The sequence below is a fragment of the Phalangium opilio genome, unplaced genomic scaffold, assembly GCF_054372755.1.
Source record: "Phalangium opilio isolate 3A_F unplaced genomic scaffold, DU_Popi_V2 ptg000089l_1, whole genome shotgun sequence".
NCBI classification, from domain to species: Eukaryota; Metazoa; Arthropoda; class Arachnida; order Opiliones; family Phalangiidae; genus Phalangium; species Phalangium opilio.
In genome coordinates, this window is record NW_028324194.1 from 4345086 (window position 1) to 4366730 (window position 21645).

General features: G+C 35.9%; 2 protein-coding genes across 5 annotated transcripts; one reads left to right on the top strand and one right to left on the bottom strand.

Annotated features, from left to right (window-relative positions):
* The first annotated feature begins 2177 nt into the window (after positions 1-2177).
* LOC149647093 (uncharacterized) lies at positions 2178-7810 on the top strand. Its single transcript, XM_089849696.1, has 3 exons — positions 2178-4114; positions 6541-6777; positions 7582-7810. Exons 1-3 carry the CDS (start codon positions 2569-2571, stop codon positions 7797-7799), a joined length of 2001 nt encoding a protein of 666 aa, XP_089705822.1. The 5' UTR covers positions 2178-2568; the 3' UTR covers positions 7800-7810.
* Positions 7811-15262: 7452 nt separating this feature from the next.
* On the bottom strand, positions 15263-21274 carry LOC149647094 (serine protease inhibitor swm-1-like). Of its 4 annotated transcripts, none has more exons than XM_089849961.1 (5): positions 21112-21274; positions 17406-17444; positions 17173-17343; positions 16325-16477; positions 15263-15725 (listed from the first exon to the last, which is right to left on the bottom strand). In XM_089849961.1, the coding sequence occupies exons 1-5, from the start codon at positions 21146-21148 to the stop codon at positions 15361-15363; spliced, it is 765 nt and encodes a 254-aa protein (XP_089706087.1). In that variant the 5' UTR covers positions 21149-21274; the 3' UTR covers positions 15263-15360. The 4 variants fall into 4 exon arrangements, with proteins under 4 accessions (XP_089706087.1, XP_089706086.1, XP_089706088.1 ...); XM_089849960.1 differs by lacking the exon at positions 21112-21274 and adding an exon at positions 18070-18765; XM_089849963.1 differs by lacking the exons at positions 15263-15725; positions 16325-16477; positions 17173-17343; positions 17406-17444 and adding exons at positions 19949-20239; positions 20309-20467; positions 20543-20710; positions 20993-21031 and having other exon boundaries at positions 21112-21228.
* Between the last annotated feature and the right edge of the window lie 371 nt (positions 21275-21645).

Below are 21645 nucleotides of genomic sequence, written 5' to 3' on the forward strand. Positions count from 1 at the left end.
AAAGTCTAGCAACTAATTCGCTTGACCATGAACAATTTTTAAAGTGAAATATATAAAGGATATTTATTTATATTTTTAGTAATTAAATATGTTTGCTACCATTATGAACTACAAATATACTCTGTTAGATTATTACTAGTATTCACTGAAAGATCACCTAGAATTATTTACACCAAATCAAGTACCTATATTTCTGGCTTTTAATTTTCAAATATGATCATAAATGTATAAGAATGGGGATTTGATTGCATGTAAATTGTTATTGCTTTTATAATTGTATATTCACAAACAGGGGATTCCTGATAAGTATGTTTAAAATTAACGTGTGTGTTATTTGCGTCAGACTGAGGAAAAATTGTTAAAGAAGGTTCGGTTTAAAACCTTTAGTATCGAAGGTACAGGCCCCCAAACATTCGCCCCTAAAACAAGGAACTTGGCAGACATGTAGAATAAGACATAACAGCCGTCCATCTTGTTAAGACAATTTCAGTAGCCTCCAATCTAAGAGCGTAAACGAGCCCTTGTCTATCAGAAGTGTACTATGTACTTTTAAAGGTAGAAGTGTGCCTAAGCTGGTAATGTAAAAGTCGTTCAAAGTGTATTAGCAGAGGAGTGGACGTTTCAAACAATACCTCTAAATAACCATGTTAACTTGGTACAAATAAAAGAAACATTAACTTTAAATTCTTGCGCTATAATACTTTGAACTCTTTTTACATAACCACCTTAGGCACACTTTTACCTTACCTTTAAACGTACACTTCTGCTAGATATAGGCCCATTAACGCTCTTAGATTGGAGGCTATTGAAATTGTCTAAATAAGATGAACAAGCTGATATATCATATATGAAAATATATATATATCATATATATAAATATAATATATCATGTATGAAAATTTCCTTCTTTAAGTGGCCAATGTTTGGGGACCCGTACCCTCGTAACTAAATGTTTTAGACCCCATGTTCATTGACACTTGTCACCCAGTCTGACCCAAAGAACACGCTCTTTAATTTATGGCATACTTATCAGAAACACCATGTATACATTAAATTACATTACATTAATCATAAGTTCATAGGCTATGTTCCATAAGTTTGTCACTGGTTACTGAGAGCTTGTCATGAAGTGATTGAAGTAGGTCATTGATTTTCCTGATGAGGCGCTGTCAAAGGCTTAGTACAGACTAAATAGAAAGATGGTCTGCAAAACCTAGTGTAGTCAATTCTCGCTTCCGTCGTTCTCGAACTATCTCTAATTAAGCATCTAGCATTACGAAGTATAGGTTAAGTCATACTTATGGAACATAACTTATAAGCCTATGATTAATACAATTATCAGTCTAAAAGCACATAATAACTTATTTCATTGACTGACAACAATCTCCCTATCCTTGAAAATGTAATCATACTAGTCAATGCAAATATTTATTCATGCTAATTAATGTAACTTAAACCGCGAAAATTTGTTGCACACCTGACTTATTATTTAGTTGGCTGTAAGCTTCCTGAAATAGGATTGGCAATTTCCGAAATTGTCAAACAGTAAAAAGTGACCTTAGAATTTAGGGAATCACCTATTAAAGGTAGTTATCTTTTTTACAACTTCAACTCTTCTCAATTAAAATGAATAAAGTGAAAATAATTTTCTCGATTTTTAACTAAAACTAGCTTCATTTTAGTTTCTAAAATATGTCATAAACCAGAAAACTCTAAAATAAAGTGTGTCTATGTGCCACTGTTTCGCATCATTGAATTCTGTTAAAAGTGATAAAAATTGAACTATATATCCGTTGAGTGTCTTGGCTAACCCGTGAAATTTCCACTTAAACCCGTTTTTTATTATGTTTATATATAGGTAAACCAAATGCCTCATAAACTATAAAAAGATTAAAAACTCTATAGTACTTTAAATAAACAAAACTGGGTCGTCTTTTATTTTAAGGCCAAACTCATTACCATTTTTTTCCCGAATATAAAAAGCTTTCCAACACAATTTTCCTTCTTTAAACAAAATGGGAATCTTCATGAGCGCGGTCGCAATGTTTTGGTTCAAAGTTTTCAATGTTAAACATTCATTTTGAAGGAGTTTTAAAATTTTTTTCACTTTAAAAAGGAACAAAATGTGCTTCGTTCGAAAAACTTTCGTGTAAAATAACTATGAAGTGTTACGCCGTAAGAATATCCCGCGGATGGATACAACTAAAGTAGTACCTGACCAAAGAGACATTGCATCAAATTATATAAAACGTTTCTTCAATAACAAAGTCACGTATGAATTATCTACAGTTCAATATTACGAAGTAAATCCTGTGAAGAAGAAATAGTAATTCCTGAAAATTAAAAAAATAAAACATATTTGGGGCACTTCAAGACCGTCAGCTCGAAGTATCAGCTGTTATTAAAATAAATCGGATGGGATTACACACTAAATCATCCCAGTAAAATTTCACCAGTAAGCAGTAAGCTACAGCGGATGGATACAGCAAACTAAATAACGAAGAAAGTAGTTCCATGAACTAAAATTGAAACTACAATCAACGTTTTGTTGTCAAAACCTTCAACAAAATGAATCTCCTAATAAAGTTACCACGAGCCAGAACTGTCTATACGTTACTACAAGTCTTGCTTCTACTATCAAATAACATCTTATTGGAGGCTTTGCACTTTAATATGCATTGCTTAGAAAACTTTGAAAAACGGTCAAGTGGACGTGGTGTAGTTCAAGAACTGTCCCAGAAAACGCGTCTCGTGAGACATCGTCAAACGCGTCACGCTTTGATTCCTAAACCGTTTCGAGTTGCTGCAGCTGGACGCGTAAGCAGCCCTGATAATAGATTACTCAACAATTTCATGAGGGTTAAAGTCAAGTACTTTGATGGTAATGATTACGATATGGGACATGAAGAATATCAAGCCACACACCCATTTGGACAAGTACCCCAAGCTTTGCCAGATATCGATCGCTGGGATCCACCGCAGCCTCACAGAAAGCCAGAACTAATATTAGATAACCATAAACATAAATACGAACATGGATATCCTTACAAACCAAATTTGCAATCCTCACCGTCTCATTCTGAACATTCTGGAGAGTTACCGACTTACAATGAACAATGGGGATCAACTATGAATCAACATAAACCACAAAATTCTCATATCCGACCACAAAGGCCTACTCTAGATTCTGGCCTATCAGAACAATGGCCATCAACAGGTACAAGCCAATCGCAATGGCCTTCTCAGCATACACAGAGTCAGTCCGAAACATGGCCTTCTCACAATATCCAGAGTCAATCACAATGGCCTTCTTTAGACTTTAGCCAATCAGAACAATGGCCCTCTAAAAATCCTACCCAATCATCTTTAAGTTGGCAATCTTCTCACAAGAATCCAAGCACCTCAAAATGGCCGCCTACGAAAACCACTACAAATTCAAAACCTTCTCAAATATATTCTAAACCCTTCAAAGTGACGACACCGCTTAGTCATATGTCCAATGGAGGAAGTAGCCAAATAGAATCCGATACGATTTTGTCACGACCGGTAATGGTTTTTGATTCGTTGACGGGAGAACCGGTACAAAATGTCAAGGTTATTCACGGGAAGGTTGTCGTTGCTGAAAGAAAATTGCACACGGAGAATGCCCAAAAGACACAAACGCCAAGTAAGACGAATTCGAATTTTCAAAATACAATTGTTATTCCAATCGTGGTCAATCCTTCAACCGGTCAGGCTCAAGTTCAATCTCAAAAACCTATGAATCCAAACACATTTTTACAGACTTTGCCCAACGTTGGCGAAGAATCGGATAACGAGAACAGCACACCAAATATGGATTTGTTTACATTTACACCGTTTACTACGACCACGTCCACTGAACCGACAACCACAACCACAACTACAACAACAACAACCGAAGCACCCACAACTACTACTACAACGACTACAACTACACCAACGAACACTTTCGTAGAAATTACGTTCAAACCAACCACAAACAGACCTACAACGTCAACTACGAGACGACCTACAACTACGAAGAAACCTATGAAAAAGCCACCGAAAAGGAAGAAACCGAAACCTAAACCTAAACCTACGAGGAGGCCTTCAGGTTTTTTGAGTTTTTATGGAGATAGTTTTAATGATTTTACCCGAGTTAAAGATATTGTAAAATTATTTTGGAAATATCAATTTAACAAAGAATTGTTATAAAATTATAAGTTTAATTTCTTTAGATTTTTCTGGTCGTTTTGAACATTATTTTTTTTCAACATTAGATGAAGCGTTAGACAAAATTTACCTGAATTTTTCAATTTTACGTTACCTCACACATTTACTGGTCTTTTAACGCAAATCTCTGCTGTAGTTTAGTTTAAACAAATGCCACTAGATGCCAGGCTCTTAATCGAGGGGTGGAGTTGACTGGCCCTCCAAGCTTAGCAAAGGCTAGTTTTAGCTCCACCCTCATGGACGTGTTTTGAATGGCTCCTGCTTTGGCAAGGTAAAGCTAGGGCAAAGTTTGTGTTGAGAAGATCAGCCAGATTCCTAGGGGTTCCACAGGAGCCGACAGTTGCTTTTAGCCTATTTTTAGATGCTAATTGTTTTTCAGCGAACGCTTAGGAAAAGTTTCAATACAGTGAATTTACTATCAAATTTCCTTACCTGTTTCGAAACTGTTAGACCAATTTATTTTCACCTGAATATCTTACGTTAATTTTCACATTGTCCGAACTTTTCTTCACTTTATTTACATATTGATATTTCACAGAAATTTTCCTGATTTTCACCTGGTCCTTTTGACTTTTTTGTGATATTATTAAACTCTTCTGATTAAGGCATATTTCACAATAAAATATTTTCATATTTATTTCAATACATGCCGAGAAATAGGTTATTTTAAAATAGGCCAATTGGATTTCAGGATTTTTAAAAATAATTTAGGATTAAATGACTTATAAAAAGATGAGTATTGATAAAAATAATTTAAGGGATATGAATTACAGAATTTTTTTAAAAGAGCAGGCTTATTAAAACACATAGAAATTTTATCCACAGAATCTATGAAAATAAATAATGATTTATAAAAAAATTAAGTATTATTGAAAATAATTCGGGATTTACGAAAATAATTCAGTATTCACGAAAATAATTCAGGATTTACGAAAATAATTCAGGGTTTACGAAAATAGTTTAGGATTTATGAATATATTTCAGAATTTATATAAACATTTTAGGGTTTCAGGATTTATAAAAACAATTCGAGATTTCAGGATTTATATAAACAATTCAAGATTTTAGGATTTATAGAAACAATTCAAGATTTCAGGATTTATAAAAAAAATTTTGATTTCAGGATTTTTAAAAATAATTTAGGATTAAGGGACTTTATAAAAATCAGTATTGATAAAAATAATTTAGGGTTTATAAAAGTAATTTAAGATTTAGAAAAACAATTCATGATTTTTAATAAAATTATGTTTCATCATCAAATGAGACAAGACTGAGGTTTTAAAATGCATTAAAATGTTAAACCAGGACTTGAGAAATGGGAATCGTTTGAGTTTAAATGTACGCTCACTTTAAAGGGAACGAGAAGCTTCGTTTGAAAAATCTCGGATTTATATAACAAAAGATTGAATTAATTTCTGTGAATTCAAAAATATCAAGCTTTTAATTCTCCGATTTCTGGTTATTTGGCAATATGCATTTGAAAATGCTTCATATGATATTATTTGAAATTCACTTTTTATGAAAGGCTAAAACGTTTCCAGTAGTTTGACGTCATAGATATATTTTTTCACGTGATATGGTGCCACTCTCTCTGCTATCAGACCCAGAGTTCAGACTGGCGACAAGCTCGAGACGCGTATAGGATTGCCGCGCTTTTTCCCCCTCACGTCATAGTGATGTCATCAAACGGGCGAACATGCTCGACAAGACAAAATTGTTGATACATCGAAACTGAGTTTTAGTGATTTTCAATGGATTTTAAAAATAGAAACTTTGGTTCTATTATATTAAAAACTTGATATTTTGAAGGTAGAGACTTGAAAGTAACATAATACCACTTTCGTGCTAAAATATGATATGAAATTGTAAATTCGCATTCCCTTTAAGATACATATTATTTTCATAAACGCTAAATATTTTTTGTAAATCCCGAACTATTTTCTAAAACCTTCAATGAAGGCTAAATTATATTTTGTTTTATGTGTCATAAAAATCATCTAATTTTTAAAACTAAAAAGATTTTCTTTATTTATTGAAAATTTCCAACTTACATTTAAATTTTAAAATAATTTTAAATAATCCGAGACTCGGGTAAAATGGGTGTTTGTACATTAAACATGCATGAGTTGAAATTAATTTTTATTGCGAGCAAAAATTATCTTAATTTTACACATTAATTAAAATAAGTAATTTTTGCTTCTATTTTCAATTTAATATTACAATCGAAAAGAACTTATTTGAATTATATCTTTTTCAATTGTTTCATTTATGTTTAATTAATTTAAATATTTTACACAATTTTTAAAGGTGGCAGTATCTCACTGTCTTTAGCCAGCCTTTCGGTGACACCAGCCAATGATCCAGGGATCGAGTACGTGACGTCAGCGCCTGTTTCCACCAATGGCATCAATTCTTTGCAAATATCACCATTGGGTTATTCTAGCATTACGGGGATGACAGTTGTAATGAAGACTTTAGTCGGCGCCATGTTAGTTTTCTTACCGAGTGCCCTAGTGGCAGCGGGGATCATTACTTCAAGAAGAGGTATGAGCTTTCGAGTTCTTCGTGCAAAATTTTATGAATTTCACAAAAAAAAAACATTTTCTTTCAAAGAAAATCAACGCTGGGTAGCTTAGCTAATGTTATACAGGGTGTTTTTGTAAAGTCCATCAATAATGAAGGAGTGTGTTTATTAGGCCCAACTGAGTGGAAAGTATCATAGAACATGGGGTGTACAACATTTGGTTACGGAGATATGCCCCCCCCCCAAACATTGGCCCCTAGAACAAGGAAATATCCAACAATGTAGAGTACGACTTTAAGCCAGCCGAGTAACCAGCTTGTTTAGAACTATCAGACAATTTCAATAGCCTTCAATCTAAGAACGTTTTGTACTTTTACTCAGCAGAAGAGCATAAAGTGTGTAGAAGTATGCCTACGACGGTAATGTCAAGCCAATCCCAAGTTTCGTGGCGTTTGAAGATCTCGCAGCACGCACTACATTCGAACAATTTTTGGATACCTGTCAAGCCTTTAACAAAACAGACTGCGCTCCTGTACACTAATTAATTAGCTAAACAACATGAAACTTGGGATAGGCTTGACATTGCCGTCGTAGGCTCTTTTCTACACATTTCATACCCTTCAGCTGAGCAAAGTTAAAAAACATTTTTAGATTGGAGGCAATTAAAATAGTCTAATAGTTCTAAACAAGCTGGTTACTCGGATTAAAGTCGTACTCTACATTGTTGGATATTTCCCTGTATATATTCTGAGTCAACCAGATGTGATTTTTCAAATAAGAATAAAAAGGTTCAATTTGTAAAATAATTCATGTTTGAATTCCAGTACTTCCATTGGCAAAAAGTGACGAGTCAATTTTCTCAAACGACACAAGAATCAGATGCGAGTACAACTGCCTGGTACAACTTGTTTCGGATCTAACCGGAAGTGAACCTGAATTCATTAAGAAATTTAACAATAGCACTGAGATGACAGACCTAACAAATTCAATATTGGACTTATTTAAAAACGAAAAAGATCAAAATTATAAGAAAAATCGATAAGCTATTTCAATTTGTGATTATTATTTATTTTAATTGATTAATTTAATATTTTAATTATAGTAATTATATTTTCGGGAAATAATGTTAATAATAATTATTATAAATAATTATTAAAGATTATAATTTATTTTTAAAAATATTTGGTTTTAACATATTTTGTCCGGAACGAAATTGCCATCAATTCTACTAAAACCCGAATTGCAGGTGCAACGATAATTTCAAATAAAGCAATTTATTTGACCCTTCTGGCAATAATCGTCGCAAACGCAACTGTATGTTAAGTATGCCAGGCATTCAACTTCAGGAATACATCTTCCACTTTTGTCTCTTTTATAATTTGGCTTGCATGTGCACCCTATACAGCCACTTAAAATGTCGTCTTCAGGGCAATATGTAAAGAACGCATTTTTGTGTGAATTTGTTTAATTTGCTTGGGGTATTTTGTCCTCGACGTTTCTTTTGTAGAAATTGTGCGGGGATTTTGGACCATGTGAGAGAATATTATGTCATCTTTTTCACTGGGGGATTATGACCAGGGTAATTTTCTGAAATCGTACCTTTTCTTCTATAGTCATTGAACTCGGAGTCGGACTTCTATTTTATTTATGTCTTGTGATTAATAACTTTATTCATGCTTGCTATTAGGTTTTAAGTGCGCCTTTCTATGGATTTCCTGATGATGTTGACATTTAAAGATAAATAAATTATTGAGATAGATCAGACCACATTTTTTAACTGATCTGGAATTTTACGCAAATGTAAAATCACTTAACATCGTTGTTTCAAAGCAAACATAATTTAATTAAAGCGATTTTAGGCTATCCTTTTATATTGAAACATTTTTATTTTTGAATAGAATATACAGGGTGTTTGTGAAAAGTCCATCAATAATGAAAGGGCGTATTTATTGGGCCATTTTGAGTCGAAAATGTTCTATGACATTTTGCCGTCCGAGCCACGGTTTTCGAGTTATGATTTGAATATTTTAGGGATGACCCCTTCATTAAATTAGCGCTGTCTTTCAATTTCTTAATTAAATTTAAGGGGTCATCCGTAAATTACTCCAATCATAACTTGAAAACAGTGGCCCGAACGGAAAAATGTCATAGAACATTTTCGACTCAAAATGGCCCAATAAATACGCCCTTTCATTATTGATGGACCTTTCACAAACACCCTGTATATGTTTTAAGGTCCGAAAATGGTACTAGGATCGAAAATGTTGTATGACATTTTGCACTAAGGGCCTCCCCTAAAATGTTTAGGATTGTAATGGTATACTGCAAATGGTGTGTACTGGGACTCAAGGCTCTTTCAGACGATCCAACTTTTTGACTCAGCTCGATGGGTCAAAAAGTTGTATCAACTTGCCCAACTTTTGAAGGGAAAAGTGAAATAAATCCTTCCTATTCATACGACTAAACTTTTACCGCCAAATGGCTCTTTTTAAGCGCCACCTACCTTGGAACTTTGGAAATAACCCGCAAAAAAGGCTTTTTTTGTAATTCATTTTGTTTGGCTGGAGAAATGAACTTAAAACGTTGAGTCAGAAAAAATTGGATCACGATCCAACTTGTTGATTCAAGTAGAGTTGACACATGAAGGTGAGTCAAAAAGTTGGATCGTCTGAAAGCGCCTTTAATTGCCTTAGACTTGTTGATTCAAAATTTCAATCAAATTTATCGACGTTGTTACCAGCGTTCACACATAAACTGCCATAAATTAAAAAGTACAATTAAGAGTAACTGTCTTTGGGAGTTAATTAAATCTGATTGTGATGAGACAGTGAAACAAAACAATTTCTGATAGGGTTATGTTAAACAGTTTTTTTGTTATCGAGTTAAAAAAATGTCATGTCATTCATATGCAATTGGTGTTTCGGCGGGACATTGTTTGTCAGGAACGCAATTGTCATCAATTCTACTAAAACCCGAATTGCAGCCGCAACGATAATTGCAAGTAAAGCAATCTATTAGATCCTTCTGGCAAGAATCGTCGCAAACGCAACGGTATGCGGAGTTTTCCGGGCATTCGACTATGCATTCCTCTTCTGGAATACATTTTCCAGTTTCGTCTCTTTTATAATTTGGCTTGCATGTGCAACCTGAACTGCAAACTGCAGTGCATGCATCAGGTCCCACTCCTGGGCAGTTGTTGGTGCATAAACCTGTACAATCACTGAGAATCTCGTTTTCAGGGCAACCTGTAAAGAAATGAATGAGGTTATCTTGAAACTGAACCGGTGTTTTAATTTCGCGTCAAGAATTATGTTATGGTTATAAAGGGCGTTCTGAAATGTCTATCAAAAATTAAGCGCGATGTTCTATGGACAATTTTGAGTCGAATATGTTCTATGACATTTTGCCGTCCTAGCTACCGTTTTCGAGTTATGATTAGACATATGTTTTAGGGATGACCCCTTAATTAAATTAGAAGTTATTGCCTCAATCAGTTTCCTAATTAAATTTAAGGGGCCATCTGTAAAATACTCTGGACAGTCTTAACTTGAAAACAGTGACCCGGACGGCAAAATGTCACGGAACATTTTCGACTCAAAACCGTCCATTGAACACTCCCCCCACCCTTAATTTTTGATAGGCATTTCAGAAACACCATGAAAAAAAATTTAATATTAAAATAATTTCAGATCTATTTTGAGTTCTAGGTATTTTTTGACGTCATTATGTGATTTCTTGAAAAATATTGCTTTTTTATTTGTGGGTCGATTTGGATGTAATTGGTGACATTTTAAAGCTCTTAAATCTATGAATACTTTTTACCAAGAGAAAATAGTAGAGAGAATAATACTTGTGTCAAAATTTAAATTTAGCCCAACTTTCTTACTCCTTTGAGGATCGTCCTGTTTCAACTCCCCTTAAAATTCAAGTAGCCAGTCAGGAGCAGGGCTGAAAATAAGCACAGGACACTGGACATTGTCCAATAAAATTTTAAAATGTCCCATAATTTTTTTAAAAACTAGACACGACGCAATGTTTGCGCACTCTTGTGGACAATGCCCTATAAATTTACCAGTCAAAGGGGGTACCACTGGACACATGTCCTATAAACATTTTTTCATATTTCCGGCCCTGGTCAGGAGGCTAGAGGTTAGATATTGTGTTTTTGGAAGGTAGCTCAGCTTAAGGGTTCTTGGGAGAGGGAGTATCTCATCGTTCGCCGCCTCTATGCCCGTAGTCTGTTTTGCGGGAACTATTTTTCTCTCCCTAAAAGATGTGAGGAGGCTATCCTGGGAGGGGGAGGTCACTTGGTCACGACGCTATAGCGGTAGAAATCTACCCCTCGAACGAGGCAAAAGATTTATACTCTTTTCTATTTACTCTTGCTGTCGGCCCAATTTTTCAACATACCAGGGCATTCTGTTATAGGAACGCAAGTTTGATTTGGGGCTCTTTTATAATTGTCCACGCAGTAGCAGCCTTCTCTGCAGTCAAAGGTACAGGCTTGTGGCGGGAAAGTAGGGCACTGATCTGAACAATTATTTGGGCATGAATTGAATACGGTGTTGGGTTCAGTACAAGCTGAAAAGTCAAAGTCATAATGAGATTAAAATGGTTTAGTTTAATCAGTGCTAAATACTCACCAACTACCGCGGCTTGAGTTCCCAATACACAAATGGCTAAAAAAAGGATACGTGTTAAATTTTACACAAGATTTTTGTACTGATTTAGTTTTGGTCTATAACTTGAAAGGCTGTAAAACGCTCAAAGGAAAAACGGGTTTTAATGTCTTTTGGCTAATGGAAAACCAAGTCATTTAATTTCATGATTTTGTATTTTTATAACCAATTAAAGTAATTATAGCTATGTGCACTTGAAACGAAACTCTGACTAGATTTTATGAAGTAAAATAAAAAAAAGTAATTGTAGCAAGAGTGTATAGATGTAAAAACAAAAAGTACACTTCATTAACAATTCCCTGCCTTTGGATGTAGGCGACATGTAAACTGAGATGCAATCTACCCTCCTCTCAACTCCATACAGGAACTAACCAATCAGGGAAGAGCTTCTTGGCGTCAAAGGTTTTTAGAAAGTAGTACATGATGTTGGTGATCCGAACGTTACTTTATAAGCCTATTCAAGGCTTGTTCCCTGTGCCACGGTCGGGAAGGTAATCATACGCTGAAGGGGTCGACACTATTCGGGCTTCTTATATTACAGAACGCCAGCTAGTTTCAGCGAAGTGTACTTTTTGTTTTTATATCAATATACTTTTGACTGTAGTCATGGACGGTCCTCTGTAATTCACCGTCCATGCTGTAGTTATGGTTCATTCGAAATCAGTATAAGTTATGGTTTCGTAAAATGGGGATAAATGGTCAGGGATTTAAAATGTTTCGTAAACATTCACGAATTTCTTTTGCGTTGAACAATTCTAAATATGGGCGTGACCTGATCTAGTTGGATCTTGTAAACACCTAGTTAGGAATGACTTGGGCTATTATGGGATTTTCAATAAGAAAAAGGTATTCAAGGAATTTGAATTTTATAATTGCGATGCGTTAATTTTTTACGAATTCCACTACTAATTATTCAAATAATACTTACAAAGTACAGCGATAACAATTGCGCAAAGTTTATAATTCATGATTATGGAGAAATGTTTTAAATCAAACTATTGAATCCTCGGATTGAACTGTTATATAGTCACCTTCCGACCCTCGTACTATTGCAAATGATTTTGAATGGTATACGTATGTCAAAATGAAAGAGGCTTTTCAGTGCCAGCTGGCAAAAGAAATTGATGTCGTAAATTCACGGCAAAACTCGCAACGCACCTATGGGTTTAACCAAAAGTAATAAAACCAAAAAGTACAACAGATGCTGTAATATTATTCGCGCTTAAAGGACGTTTCGAATGAAGTGTCATACTTAAATTTGTTATTGTTGCTTATGCTTTATTTTAAACTGGTTTATTCCAAAGTTCATTGAAGTATGCGTAGTTGTGATTGAGAAATAGGTTTTTCCACTATTATACTGATATTATCAAAAGTATATAGAAATTATAACAGAAAATTTGAAAGTAAAGACAAGGCTTGCGGCTTGTGATTCACGTCACTTCTCGCTAACGAAAAACTTATTTACTGCCACAGGGCATATTATCGCAAAATTATGGTATTAATACCAGGAATCCAAAAGCTAATATTAATCATTACGCCCCATATCTTCCATGTTAATTTCTCTGCGGGTTTTGAGGGCGGGGCTTCAATGCTCACCGTCACGCGTCATAATTGTGACGTCTTTCTAAGTGTGATACCATTTGTTGGTCGTCCGCTTATATTCCTAGCGCATAGGCAATGAAATCGCGAGTCCAAGTAACTGTGACGTAGCAACGTGAGGTCAGGAGAGGGTGCAATATTCAATGCACAGCGATATAAATTATTCGTGACGCAAAATTTATCATAGTCTAGCGTCTTTCTCAAAGCCTCCTAGATACGTTTAGAAAATGGTTACACAATGATTCATATTAGCTAAATCAGAAGTTACTAAGATATTTTCCATAAGTATGCTTCCTAATGCTAGAGACTCACAGCTCAAGCTAGTTCGAGAACGACGAGCGGGAATTGGAACTTCTCCATAACGGACACCCTGGCATTAATCGTATGAAGTCCTTAGCTCGACGCTACGCGTACTGGCCATTCATGGATCAGCAAGCTGAAGAATTGGTCCGTTCCTGTGCCAAATGCGCTCTAGCAGCCAAACTACCGACCAAAACTTTCCTCAAGTCTTGGCCTAAAGCGTCACGTCCGTGGGAGAGGATCCACATAGACTATGCAGGACCACATCATGGGGACTATTTCCTACTGGTCGTGGATGCCTATTCTAAATTTCCGGAAATCTTCCTAACGAGGTCTACAACTACAGACGCTACGACAAAGATTCTAAGAGGCCTTGTCGCTCGTTATGGACTTCCAGACACTCTCGTTAGTGATAATGGTCCACAATTTACCTCAGAAGCCTTTGCTACGTTCTGCGCAAGTCACGGCATTCAGCATGTCTTTTCGCCACCGTATCATCCACAGTCAAATGGCCAAGTGGAACGATTTGTGGATACGTTTAAACGGGCACTACTGAAGCTTGAAGGCCAAGGCAAGGTTCAAGAGCTGTTGGAAGTTTTCCTTACGACGTACCGGACTACGCCAAATGACCGTATTCAAGGTCAGACTCCTGCGGAACTATTCCTTGGACGCAAACTCAGAACGTCCTTGGACCTTCTTCGTCCACCGGCCAAGCACGTCGCTGTCCGTGACATGGAAATGGAGCGCCAGTTTAACCGACGACATGGGGCACGTCTTCGCCGTTTTAATGCTGGTGATCTGGTCTGGGCAAGGAACGCCTTAGTACCCACTTGGACTGCCGGTCGGGTAACAAAATCCCGAGGGCTCGTGTATACGGTTCAACTCCAGGATGGAGTTTCTCGTGCCTTTCATGCAAATCATCTTCAGCATAGGGCTGAGGCAGAAGAAAGCAGCGACCCTTATTCTATTATCATGGATTCGTTCCAATTAACACCATGTACGGAACCGTTGGAAGTCACGGAAAACCCGGAACGTCATGTTCAATTTAATTTGCCGCACGACGCGGTCGACGAGGATCCGGACACCATCCCGCGCCGGTCTGGCCGCGAAGTTCGCAAGCCATCGCGTCTTCAAGTCAATCCGAGCCAGCGATGCTATACCTCATCTCGCGCTTCGCTTCCTCGAGAAAGGGAGATGTTGTGAATCCGATCTAAATAGTTTTTTATGAATGTAACTCTTAAGCTTGTTAATCAATAGTTTTTTATGTATATAACTCTTAAGCTTTGTTAATGTAATAATAGTTTTTTGGCCTATTCTATACTATTTAAACTAATACTCCCTAAAGAATCGGGGGTCTTGTTCCGTGGGTCACGATCGGTGATAGTTGTTTGTTTGTTCTTTTATTAATAAAGTCATTTTATTACATAATGAGTTGTCGAGGTAAAAGTTCTTAACGTTTTGAGTAACCGACAAACTCAACAACTACACTCAGTTAATTTTGCATGACTTCCATCTTCCTATTCAGTCTGTACTAAGCCTTTGAAAGCGCCTCTCCAGGCGTCGCTGACTAACTAAGACGTTTCACATACGTCACTTCATGACAAGATCTCAGTAACCTGTGACAAACTTATGGAACATATCATGCTGGTATCAGAAGTCCATAAGTGTGATGGACTCCTGCTGGCATTAATACTAGCTCAAACACGTTGGGAAACCGACTTAGATTTACCAGGTCTGCACTACGAAATCTTTGATCTCTAAGCACCAATACCAAATTATGAGTGCATTTTGTCACCAGTGGTTCTTCTAGTATATTTCTATAATATTTAAGACCGTTGATCAAAAATATGAAACGGGCTACCTAAGGATCACATTTTAAGGTTGTGTGTCAAGTCTAATGGCCCTTCAAAATTTATTAAAAAGTACATAAAAATTATGCATCAAATTTTATTAATAGGCCATATATTTTAAAGTACAGTTAATTCACTGGAAAGATGAGAGCAATGGTACAAAAACCACTTCATTTTATTGGTTATCTTTTACTGATGTTGCTGTAATTCGTCTTCGAGGGCATTGTCTATCTGGACGACAAACACCGTTGATTCTGCTATAACCGTTATTGCACGCGCAACGATAATTGCAAGTAATGCATCTTATGCGATCCTTCATGCAAGAATCGTTGCAAACGCAACCGTAAGTCGAGTATCTCGGACATTTGACAACGCACTGCTCTTCGGGAATACATTTTCCAGTTTTCCTATCTCTTTTATATCTTGGCTTGCAAGTGCAACCTTGTATGCAAACTGCAGCGCAGGACTCTGGCTCTGATGCCGGACAGTCGCTATTGCATGCACTGGCACAGTCACTGTAAACCTCGTTTTCACCGCAGCCTGCAAAGAAATGTGTTGTTTTGTTCTTTTCTCAATTGTATTTTTGTGTCAAAATTCTGATGTTGCACATAGAACTACAACCCGATGACATCACACGCTTAAGTGTAAATTTGATAGCACCAAATAAAAATAAACCCAGTCGAATAGGACGACAGCTATTTACCCGCTTAAGTGGTTTTTCTTTAATAAATATAATTGATATTAATTATTTTAATCGTCCGTAATTTACATTAATTCTAGTTAAGTCGTTTTAAGAAACGATAATCCTAAAATCACTTTAATCATAGCTATTTGAATTCTAGCAACTTTTGAAAATTTAAATATGCCAACTGCGAACGCGGTGACAGACATATAGACACACACACACACACACCCCGAACGTCCAGTGTAATACCTCTCCCTGACGTCATCGTCACCCTGAGAGGTAAGAGTTTACTAATTGTAAATTTAAAATTTCATGACGTAAGCATTATTTTAAACCGATAATCAATTTCTTTAATAATTTGTAACTACTAATATATGGGAAAATTTTGACGTAAGTTGTCTCATTTTGAAGCTTTTGCACAGTTCTAATGAAATCTGTAATCAACTTTACATACTAAAACAATTTTTCTCTGGGACACACGAGCCATTGATTCGTTTAAAGCCCTGTTTGCAGTAACAACCGTAGGGAGATGTCTTGCAAAGAACCAAATTTTCGTCACATCCATCTGTACATCTTTGTGTAAATTCTTCGTTATCAGGACACTGAACTAAATAAACAAGTTGGGAAACCAAAATAAACCTCTCCTAGTCGAGACAAGGGCTATCTACCCACTTAAGAGGCTTGATATTAATTATTTTAATCGTCATTAATTTACATTAATTCTAGTTAAATCGTTTTAAGAAACTTTATTCCTAAAATCATTTTAAACATAGCTATTGTTGACGTTTGAATTCTTTCTAGCGTATTTTTGGAAAGGCGATTTATTCATAATAAATGATAAGAAAACCCGCAATTGCTTGAACCTTTGGTGGAAGCCCTGCCATTGGGAGGCTAGACGTTTCTCGTAAGCCTAGCCGATCACCACGTGCATCTTAACCCTAACGATGACAACGGAGTAGAAGGCAATATTGCTTTCTCTGAACTGCGAACACGGCCCGGATATTGCGAACACGTTTGCTCCGATTAGCCAACTGCGATCGCGGTGACAGACAATCCACACACACCCACATGCACACACGCTGCCACGCACCCCGACACGTCCAGTGTAATACCTATCCGTGACGTCATCGTCACTCGGAGACGCAAAAAGATACGTATTTTAAAGGATAATTATCTTGGGTACGAAAGGCGAATTTTTTCGTGAGACGTGTTCGTTACTGAATGGATGATATCATAATGATTTATCTACCCTTTCCCTTAACCGTAAAATTATAAAGTATAAAACCGAATTGCTCAACATACTAGGACACTCTCCTATTGGTACGCAAGTCTGATTTGGAGCCCTTTTGTAACCGTCCTTGCAGTAGCAACCTTCCCTGCAGTCAAAGGTACAGGCTTGTGGCGGGGAAGTAGGACACTGATCTGAACAGTTATTTGGGCACGTGCTGAACACGGTATTGGGTTCTGTACAAGCTGAAAAGTCAAAGTCACAATTAGGCTAAAATAACTTATTTTAAGCAGTACTAAATACGTACCAATTTCAGCGGCTTGAGCTATCCACGATACACAGAAGGCTAAAGAAAAGAATTAAAATTTATGTTATAGATTCACAGAAATATCAAAATTAGGGTTATAAAAATTTAATTAAAGGAAAAGGCCAGATAACATAACATTATACCTTAAAAGAACGGCCTTCTTCTAAATATCAAAGGAAAAATATTAAAAAAATACCAATTATTACAAAATAATTAACATTTAATTAGTCTTAAAAACAATCAAGGACTACTGCGCCACCCGCCATTGGTTTAGTGGCGTCTGAGAAATCTAAATTCTTACTCCTTACCTCTCTCAGCCTGTGAGAATTCAACCAATCCCTTTAGGGGTAAGTATTTTGATTTAACAGACGCCTCTAAAGCAATGGCGGATGGCGCAGTAGCCCTTGATTATTTTTAAGACAAATTAAATGCTAATTATTTTGTAATAAGAGATAATTTATATTATTCAATATTTTTCCTTTTATGTATAGAAAAAGGCCGTTCTTTTAAGGCATAATTTTTTGTCAGCTGTACTTTTTAGCCTTATGTAATTGATCCTTAAACAGGTTTAAGACATTTAAGGGAAAGAGAATTTTGTGCAAAATATCAAGAATACGTCATATAATGAATGTGCTTAGAAAAATATTTAAGTTATTATAAATACCAATAAGAATAAGAAAAAGAACAGCACAAATACTGGACTTCATGGTGATCAGAATCGCTTTATAACTAACTGTTTAAAACCGAGGAAGGGTATCCTACGATTGTGCACTGTTTGAAAGGTATACGTGTTTGAAAATGAACGCGTGCTAGCTAGGCCTCTCACTCTCAGTACCAGCTGGCAAAAAGGAAATTATGACTAAATATAATAGCGAAATTCGCGTTACACCTAGCGGTTTCCCCATAAGTATTATTACAGAAAGTATAACAGATGTGCAATTATAGTAATGGCGCATAGAGAAAATTTCCATTGAAGTGTCATACTTAAATTTGTTATTGTAACTTATGCCTTTTGCTTTGTTTAAACGGGATTTTCCAAAGTCCATTGAAGTAAGCGTGGGCGTCTAAACGCAAGAATTACAGCTTGGAAGGAATACGTTTTTCTATTATTTTATAGATATTATCAAAAGCAAATGGAATTATGCGAAAGTGAAAACTTAACGTGTTTTTTTTTCTTTTTTCATTTTTCATACTCTTCAAAATGCAACTACGTCATATGATTCAGGGATAATTTTATTTCAGTAAATAAAGTACTGGTAAGTATAGTGATTAATTTGGACTCTTGATTGCACAAAACGGCGCAAACACGCGAGGGATTTTCAGCACCATGGTTTCGTTGTGCACGTAGAATTTACCAAAAACATTTCGTGACTTGTTTTTTACCTTGTTAAAAGAAACCTCAATTGTCATGCTTTATTCAGCCTCAACATTTTAGATTCTTCTGAGAGTCCACTTTATTGATAAAATCTACTTGTAACTCTGAACCTTGGAACATCAACTATTATTTTTAAAAACATTGTTATATTTGCAATATCTAAAGTTCTATATAGTTTCTAAGTTCCTAATTGTAATTGAAATTCCCAGAGTATATATATTACTTGCCATTGTGCAACTTACTCTTTTAAATATTATTTAATTTTGTTTCCGTCATTTCAAGGAATGTAATCAGTTTTTGGAGTATTTTCAAGACTGTGGCAATGAGAAAAATAAAATAATATACCAACTTCAACTTGCTGGTCATCTCTTTGCGGAAAAACTACTTTTTAACCTATAGGTGGTGTTAAATCATGGTGTTTTCACGAAACTGTGAAAATGAGTTTAATAGATAGTGTTGTACTAAAGGAGCTAGAGAAATTTTCTCGCCAGTTTCTGAACTTTAACTGCGCTTCATATAGTAGCCAGTAATTTCTCAGGGAGTCAGAGCTTATCAGGTTTTGAACTGAATGGCCTGAACAGAACAGAACTATAAGCTTATCAATCTGTTGTAGATAGATTGTTGAATTGCACTCACAAATGATCGTCTACACTTGCCTGCATGGTAACTATTGTAACAATGGCGTTTAGAAATGAGAGGTGGTGGGAAATTAAGGAGGGCACGAATAAGCACTATATTTCATTCTTACGATGGTTAATATGATGATTAGTTCATAAGATATGTTCCATTAGTTTGTCAATGGTTACTGAGAGCTTGTCATGAAGTGAGGTAGGTCATAGATTCGCGTAAAGCGATGATTTAGGAGGCCCTGTCGAAGGCTTAGTTTCAGACTAAATAGGAAGATGGAAGTACTGCAAAATTAACCGAGTGTAGTCAAGTCTGGCGTCGTTCTCGAACTAGCTCGAGTTGTAAGTTTCTAGCATTACCAAGTATATATATAGTGTCATACTCATGGAACATATGTTATAAACTTATGATATTATGTGTTAATCCACCTACTTTTATCAGTTTTATTATGTGCACTAACGTGCAAAACTACATGGTTGTAGGATTATAAATTGCAACTACGTCATGTGATCTAATATGAATTTTAATTTATACCAGTCAGTTTTAAATGTGAAAGGTTTCTTAAAATTTTATTAATGTTTCTAATTCAAACTCAATATACATAAAAACAAATCAGAGTTTATGTCTTTTCCTTATGTTGTTTTCGGAGTCTTCGGACATTGTTCCACGGGAATGCATTTACCAAATATTCCGGGATGGCGTTTAAAATTTGGTTTGCAAGTGCAACCTCTATTGAAAAGATTAGCGCAATCTTCGGGGGAGATATTTACCGGTGGGCAAGTTTCTAAGCAAGGATTTTTGCTCTCACTGTAGACCTCGTTTTCGGTGCAATCTAATCGAAGTAGTAAACAATGTTATTCTAATACACAAGCAACAACCGGTAGCATAATTAATTACATACTATAACAGTTTGCTATGGAAACGCATCGCCCATCGATTCGTCTCAAACCAGGTTTGCAATAACAAGACCAGGTGAAAGAATCGTGCGAACATCTTATTCTGTCCGCAATGCATGAATCCGTACATTTCTGTGTAAATACTTGATCTTCTGGACATGTGACTGCTCACGAGTAAACATAATGCGATTAAGTTTGTAAAATCGGAAAAACATTGTTGAACGTGCTATGAACCGTACCGGGGCAGTTTTCTGTTGGTATGCAAGTACCGTTACTGGCTCTGCTGTAATCAGACTTGCAAAAACATCCTTCGACACATTCCTTGGTACAATCTTTACGAGGATACTCGGGGCATTTATCGACACACTCATTCGAGCATTTGACCTCAGTGTTTGGTTCATCACAGACTACAAATCACAATTTTAATTGTTATTCCCAAAAATAACCTCAAACCTAAGACCATTAAACATAGATGGACTGTTAAAACCCATTCTTCTTCTGAGGGTCCCGAAAATTTTCTACTCATGGATCATGTTACGGCTATGGTTTGAGTCGAAAAGGTTCCAATGTTGATCGTGGCGTGGCGCCAGAGAGGCGCTGCCCTGAAAGAACCACGCGCCACCCGTTCCAGTCCATTTGTGTTTAAGGGTCTTATCTCGAACTAAGTGGGTTTAATTATTTTAGCTTACCAGTTGACGTAGAGGCCATGATTTGCAATACGCAAATACCTGTAGAAAACATATTTAAAGCTTTAACGCTGTAGTTTTTGTAACTCAACTTGAGTGGAAAATTATGAAATTGGACTTACACTGTACGGCAAACACTACTAAAAGATTTGACTTCATCTCGAGTTAGGCACGTGAGTTAGGCACGTGAGTTAGGACAGCGAGCTCCAAGCTTTCTGTAGATAAATGACAGAATTCAACGTTTTTATACACTATTATCCTGTCAGGCGTTGTCAGCTGTTGGTTGTGAAAGAGGTTTTGTTGTTTTTTATCATAGGATTTTCCTCATAAATAATAAAGTTGTTGGAAATTCCCAGAATATAAAGCTTTCAAACCAATGTGCAATTCTTTTATATATGTTAAAATAATTTTTATTTTTTCAACTTAAAAAATGTAAACAAGTTGTTTGCCTAATATCATGAAACGTTTTGGTTTCTTGGGTAGGATGGAAAAAATATTTTAACAAGTTGGGAAACCAAATTCAATTAAACCTCTCCGAGTCGAGACGCAATTAAAGAGTTTTTCTTAAATAATTACGTAAATATAATTGATATTAATTATTTTAATCGTCATTAAATTACCTTAATTCTAGTTAAACTATTCCTAAAACCATTTTA

Bases quoted from the DNA above. Each gene is read 5' to 3' on its own strand.
- LOC149647093 (XM_089849696.1), top strand. From the start codon at position 2,569: ATGAATCTCCTAATAAAGTTACCACGAGCCAGAACTGTCTATACGTTA. The intron at 4,115-6,540 runs GTTTTTTGAGTT...CAATTTTTAAAG, and splicing joins ACCTACGAGGAGGCCTTCAG to GTGGCAGTATCTCACTGTCT. The intron at 6,778-7,581 runs GTATGAGCTTTC...TTTGAATTCCAG, and splicing joins GATCATTACTTCAAGAAGAG to TACTTCCATTGGCAAAAAGT.
- LOC149647094 (XM_089849960.1), bottom strand. From the start codon at position 18,112: ATGAAGTCCAGTATTTGTGCTGTTCTTTTTCTTATTCTTATTG. The intron at 17,445-18,069 runs GTATTTATAATA...TCTTTTCTTTAG, and splicing joins TCTTTTTCTTATTCTTATTG to CCTTCTGTGTATCGTGGATA. The intron at 15,726-16,324 runs GTATGTAAAGTT...ATTTCTTTGCAG, and splicing joins CCCAGAGAAAAATTGTTTTA to GCTGCGGTGAAAACGAGGTT.